General features: G+C 46.4%; 1 protein-coding gene across 1 annotated transcript; it reads left to right on the forward strand.

Annotated features, from left to right (window-relative positions):
• The first annotated feature begins 657 nt into the window (after nucleotides 1-657).
• LOC116461943 (olfactory receptor 10AD1) lies at nucleotides 658-3,254 on the forward strand. Its single transcript, XM_032144026.2, is given in 4 exon segments — nucleotides 658-1,491; nucleotides 1,493-1,550; nucleotides 1,553-1,830; nucleotides 1,832-3,254. Coding segments are annotated over 4 exon segments (948 nt in total). The 5' UTR covers nucleotides 658-984; the 3' UTR covers nucleotides 1,937-3,254.
• The last annotated feature ends 2,762 nt before the right edge of the window (nucleotides 3,255-6,016 follow it).

Raw genomic sequence — 6,016 nt, forward strand, 5'->3', positions numbered from 1 at the left:
TAAGAGCAAAAGAATTGTGACTGGTCATTCTTTGAAAATGGAAAAAGAACAAGATTTATTGCCAGAGACAAAGAGACAGTTGAAAGTTCTCTGAAGCTCCATTCTAGAAATATGCCCTGCTCATAGCTTCCCTTTTCACACAGGGATGGTTGGATCCTTTCCACCCAATTGTGTGTAACCGTAAATTCCAGCCCCAGGAGGAAAACCATCTCCTGTTAGGAAGGCATGCATGAGCCCCCACCCACCCCTCAGCTCCAGCATGCACAGCATGGGTGGCTGCAGTAGCAGCAGCAACTGCTGGGCAAGTGAGTCTGGGAAGAGGTGGGTGACTGGGAAGAGCTTGACATGACTGTCTCCAAAAAGGTGCAAATCACTGTTAGCTGAGGGACAATCCTGAGGATTAGAATGTTTTTATTTTCCCTGAAACTTCAACCCATTCATCATTTTAAATTAAGTACACAGAGGTTGAGCATTTTTGCTTCTAGAAAAATACACCTTCAAATATCTCAAGTGCTTCCTAAATACAATCTTCTATAACCTGATAGCCACCAACCCTTTCCCTCACACACTCCATTCTTCAATTCCTAAAACTTTTCCTCAGTTGGCATGGGTCCCAGACCCAATTATCTTATTTTTTCACCTCTGAATACATCCTGGTTAGTGGCTAATCCTTCAATATTGAGGGCTCTGAAACAGATGCAATACTTCACTTGATGCCTGATCAAACCAGAGTAAAGAACATTACAACCAGCACTTTCTTCATGTGTTGATATTATGATTCTATGTATGCAGCCTGTGGTGACCCTGGCATTTTCACCACCCCATAACACTGCCAAATTACTAGTTTACTAAGTTCCAAAAGGTTGACCACCATTCATCCATCCTGTTTTATAATTGGGCTTCTGGGACCAAGTGGGTACCTTCTATTACCCCACAGCTATACCCTTGTGCTTTTCCCATCTTCCCTCCTCAAGCAGGCCCCAGATGCTAAGGAACGGCAGCATAGTGATGGAATTTATCCTCGTGGGCTCTCAGCAGAGCTCCACTTCCACACGAGCATTGCTCTTTGCCCTCTTCTTGGCCCTCTACAGCCTCACCATGGCCATGAATGGCCTCATCATCTTTATCACATGGACAGACCCCAAGCTCAACAGCTCCATGTACTTCTTCCTTGGCCATCTGTCTTTCCTGGATGTCTGCTCCATCACCACCACCATCCCACAGATGTTGATCCACCTCATGGTCAGGAACCACATTGTCTCCTTTGTATCTTGCATGACCCAGATGTACTTTGTCTTCTGTGTTGGTGTGGCCGAGTGCATCCTCTTGGCTTTCATGGCCTATGACTGTTATGTTGCTATCTGCTACCCACGTAACTATGTCCAGATCATAAGCCAGAAGGTCTGTATCAGGCTTGTGGGAACTGCCTGGTTCTTTGGGCTGATCAATGGCATCTTTCTTGAGTATATTTCATTCCGAGAGCCCTTTCTTCAGAGACAACCACATAGAAAACTTCTTCTGTGAGGCCCCCATAGTGATTGGCCTCTCTTGTGGGACCCTCAGTTTAGTCTGAGGGCAATCTTTGCCGATGCCATCGTGGTAATGCTCAGCCCTGTGGTGCTCACTGTCACTTCCTATGTGCACATCCTGGCCACCATCCTCAGCAGAGCCTCCTCCTCAGGTCGAGGGAAGACTTTCTCTACTTGTGCCTCTCACCTGACTGTGGTCATCTTTCTCTACACTTCAGCTATGTTCTCTTACATGAACCCCCACAGCACACATGGGCCTGACAAAGACAAACTTTTCTCCCTCCTGTACACCATCATTACCCCCCATGTGCAACCCCATCATTTACAGTTTCCACAACAAGGAAATTAAGGAGGCCATGGTGAGGGCACTTGGAAGAACCAGACTGGCCCAGCCACAGTCTGTCTAGCAGGAAGGCCCTGAAAGGAAAGCTCCTTCACCTGGGGAATGGGAGAGTTACCCCTTCCCCAGCCCTGGCAGATGAGTAACTCTCCTATGCTGAAAGGCTCCAGGAAAGAGCGTTCATGGCTTCCTTGGCACTCGAATCAGACCTGAAAGTTCCTCCTGATGTCCAATGTCCTATGTTATCTCTCTGACTTCACTTCCACATTGTTTTTTCTTGGACCTTCCTCGGGAGAATTTCGGATTTTCCTTAGTTTCTTTTCCTCTTAAGTTCTCACAACAGGATTCAATAAATAAGTGCACTTAACTCCATTTTATTTGTATATATTGTATATACCTTTACATGCTAGTCCCCCGACCTGAGTTTCATGCATACATTTAGAAATAAACTCTTTTATTTTTCAGCTTTTCATTTTGCTGTTTTTCTTTCTCAAATTCCACTCTCACTTCCTGGGTCTACCCTCATCTACCCAATTCCTATGAAAAGTAGGTAAAGAAGCAAGAAAAAAAAGGCTGGGCGCAGTGGTTCATGACTGTAATCTCAGCACTTTGGGAGGCTGAGGATGGAGTTTGAGACCTGCCTGGGCAACATAGGGAGACCCATCTCTACAAGAAATTTTAAAAATTACCTGGGTGTGGTGGCACATCCTGTGGTCCCAGCTACTGAGGAGGCTGAGGTGGGAGGCTTGCTTGAGCCTGGGAGGTTAAGGCTGCGTGAGCAATGATAGCACTGCTGCACTCCAGCCTGAGCAACACAGTGAGACCCTGTCTCATTTAAAAAAAAAAAAAAAGAAGAAGAAGGAAGGGAGGGAGGGAAGGAAAGAAAAAGGGAACTAGGCGCAAGTATTCACATAAGAAAAGTAGTTAAAGAAAAAAAAAAAGATCAGCACCCTTAACTTCATCTTCTTAGCTTCCACCAGTCGTGGGGGGAGAATGATACTAAATGTCAACAGTGCACTCAATTTGTCTGTGTTGTGTGTTGTCGGGGACGGATGGGTGATAGAGGCCAGTGTGCCAAACCCCTTCTCCTAAATCCTCTAGCTTCCTTTAGCAACAGGACCGTCTGCACGATATTTCCCTTCCCATGCAAGTGGCAAGTGCCTCTACCACGCTTCTCAGGTTACCTATTTCCTTCCCTGTTATCCATACCCCAAATTAACTCCCCTCTCCCCCTGCTGCCTTCCTTTTTCTCTTCCATCTTTCATTTCATTCCACCTCAATCCTACTCCACCTTACCTCCTCATCTTACATGGATCCCTGTATTTTAAGGAACCCTTCTGCATACTACCTCCACCATTGCAGAAGTCTTTCAATTTGTAACCCTGCCCTCTGTGGCTTTCTCTAGCTTCTCACCTTAACCAAACATAGCTTTCTTTGAGAAGGTACTACATTTTCAGCAGTTCTCTTTCTTTGAAAATTGCATATTTCTCATACCCCTTCATAATAAATAAACAAGGGGGTAGGCCTGTTCTTTATTTCCCAGTGCACTTCCATAATATGAATGGAACTCATTTGGGATGCTCTCAAATAGATGTACTGCCCTTTCCACTCCTGCACATCACACACTACCCTTTGCAATGATGACTTAAAACAGTAGCTTCTGGCAGGGCGTGGTGGCTCACGCCTGTGATTCCAGCACTGTGGGAGGCCAAGGTGGGGAGATTACTTGAGGCCAGGAGTTCAAGACCAGCCTGGTCAACATGGTGAAACCCCGTCTCTAATAAAAATACAAAAATTAGCTGGGCATGGTGGTGCATGCTTGTAATTCTAGCTACTTGAGAGGCTGAGGCAGGAGGATCACTTGAACCCAGGAGGCGGAGGCTGCAGTGGGCCATGACTGCACCACTGCACTCCAGCCTGGGTGACAGAGTGAGACTCTATCTCAAACAAAACAAAACAAAACAAAACAAAAACAGTAGCTTCACTCCACAAAACTCCAATCTTTTGAGTCCAAATTGATTTATGCAGAAATCAGAGGATGTGAGAAGCTCTTCTTAACAAGGAGAAAGGAGAAACCACTGTAATTGGGAAGAAACAATAAATGCAGAACTAAAATTTCCATTGTCAAAATTTGCATCAAAGTCAAACAGGCAAGAAAGACCTTAAGACTATTGCAATACGAGATTAAACTTAACACTACTGAAACAAGGGTCTGGGAAGTTAAGAGCTGCTGTACAAGAAATCACATGACATCTGTGTTTGCTAATTGCAAAGGAAAAGGAAACTTTCTTATATCTTCAAAACAAGCTGTAGTTTTACAATTCCAAACAAGGCACCCACAGGAGGTTAGGCTCCCACCCTCCCACAGAGACTGAGAGATAGGGGTGCTATCTTCCTTGATGATTACATTTCAAAGGGATGGCTCACAGGTCCTTGAGAAAGACATTCCCTAGGTCGTAAAACTGGCATAAGCTTCCAAGGAGATTTATACACATTTCAAAGGAGTAGAGAAGAATTTTGCAATCACAAGTTTTCTAAAGTAAACACTCAAAGAAAGGGGAGGTCAGGGGCCTAACATCCAGAAGAAACCTGTCTTAAGTTGCCAGACTGGGGTGAATATTAAGGCTCTTTTGGTCACCACTGAGAACAACAACAACAAAAAGGTCCCAATCTTTCCCCCTAGGGTCTCAGCTTCTTCTTTAGGTTTGAAAATTCCTATCTCAAAGAGGAAAAAGTGAAGGAAAGGAAGAAAGGGAAAGGAGAAGAAAGACTGCTTTTAAAAAGTTTTCTAAGAAATTATTTCTTAGCTTTACATTTGCCCAGCACTGACAGACGCTGAGATTACAAACAAGACAGTTCCAGCTTTTGAGAATCTCAGTCTAGTAGGGCAGACAAGAACAAATAATGGTAATAGAAAGGGCAAGCATTATAAAAGGCCTACACAAAGTACCTTGGAAGCACATATGATAACATACTTATTAAGCACTTATATTGTAAGAGCTTTCCATTTAATCGTCACACAACCTTAATGAGGTACTAGTACTATCTCAAGGTTGAGATGCAAAAACTGAGGCTCATAGAGGTCAAATACTCAAAATCCACAGCATTCACAATAGCATAGAGGCCTGCGCCTATAATCCCATACACTCAGGAGGCTGAGGCGGGAGGATTGCTTGACCCCAGCCTGCAGTAAGCTATGATCCCGCCACTGCACTCTAGCCTGGGCGACACAGCGAGACCCCATCTCTAAAAAAAAAAAAAAATTAAAGAAAAATAATAAAACGGCATAGCTCCTGTTCCTAAGCCTGCACTCCTAAGAAGGTCCAGGACAGCGCAAGCTTTATACCAAGGAGATGATATTGGCTGCGCCGTTAAAAATACGCTGGAGTTGTAATGTAGAAAATTGGGGTGGGGGTTCGATACCGGGGACGAGTGAAATTCCAGGCAAGAGGAATCGCCCGCTTCGTCGTAGAACTGGTGTTGTCAACATGGATGGCGGAAGGTGAGCTGGGGCCCGGAATGCTGGCAAAGCAGGCCGAGTGACCTAGAACTGCTTTTTCAAGGACGAGCACTGTCTCATTCAAGGCCCTGGGCTCCCGGAGGCCCGGGCGCCAGACGGGAACGGACGCGAACCGAGCTCGCACGACAAGCCACAGCCCTGGCCGCGTCTCCCCTGCCGTAGCTTCGGCCCTGGTCCCTGGTCTCTGGAGGACACAAATTGCCCCCAGACTCTGCGAAAACCCATGAAAATGTAATTAACCAGAAACCACCCTGAAACTGCAGGGCACTTCCCAGTCCCCTTTCATGTCCCAATGCAAAGACACTTGTCGCTGGTGAGCACGCAACCAGGCTCTGGGGTTACCACAGCGCAGCCCAAAGACCGAAAATATGGGAAGGGTACCCAGGAATTGCCTCCCGCAGGGTTTAGCTGGGCCCTCGGCTCCCTCACACTGAAAGCTGAAGCTGTCGCCGTATTTCCGGGGCCGGCTCCGCGACGCACTTCCAAACTACCCAAGAGGCTGTAGGGCCCCTGACCTAATTAGAAACTGGAGAGGAAATAGGCGTGGCCCGCGCTGACAGCCTGTGACGAATCAGCCTTCCTCGGCCTCTCGGACCGGGGCTGTGGCAGCCAATGAGCGCCCTCTCT

The sequence above is a fragment of the Hylobates moloch genome, unplaced genomic scaffold, assembly GCF_009828535.3.
Source record: "Hylobates moloch isolate HMO894 unplaced genomic scaffold, HMol_V3 SCAFFOLD_22, whole genome shotgun sequence".
NCBI lineage: Eukaryota > Metazoa > Chordata > Mammalia > Primates > Hylobatidae > Hylobates > Hylobates moloch.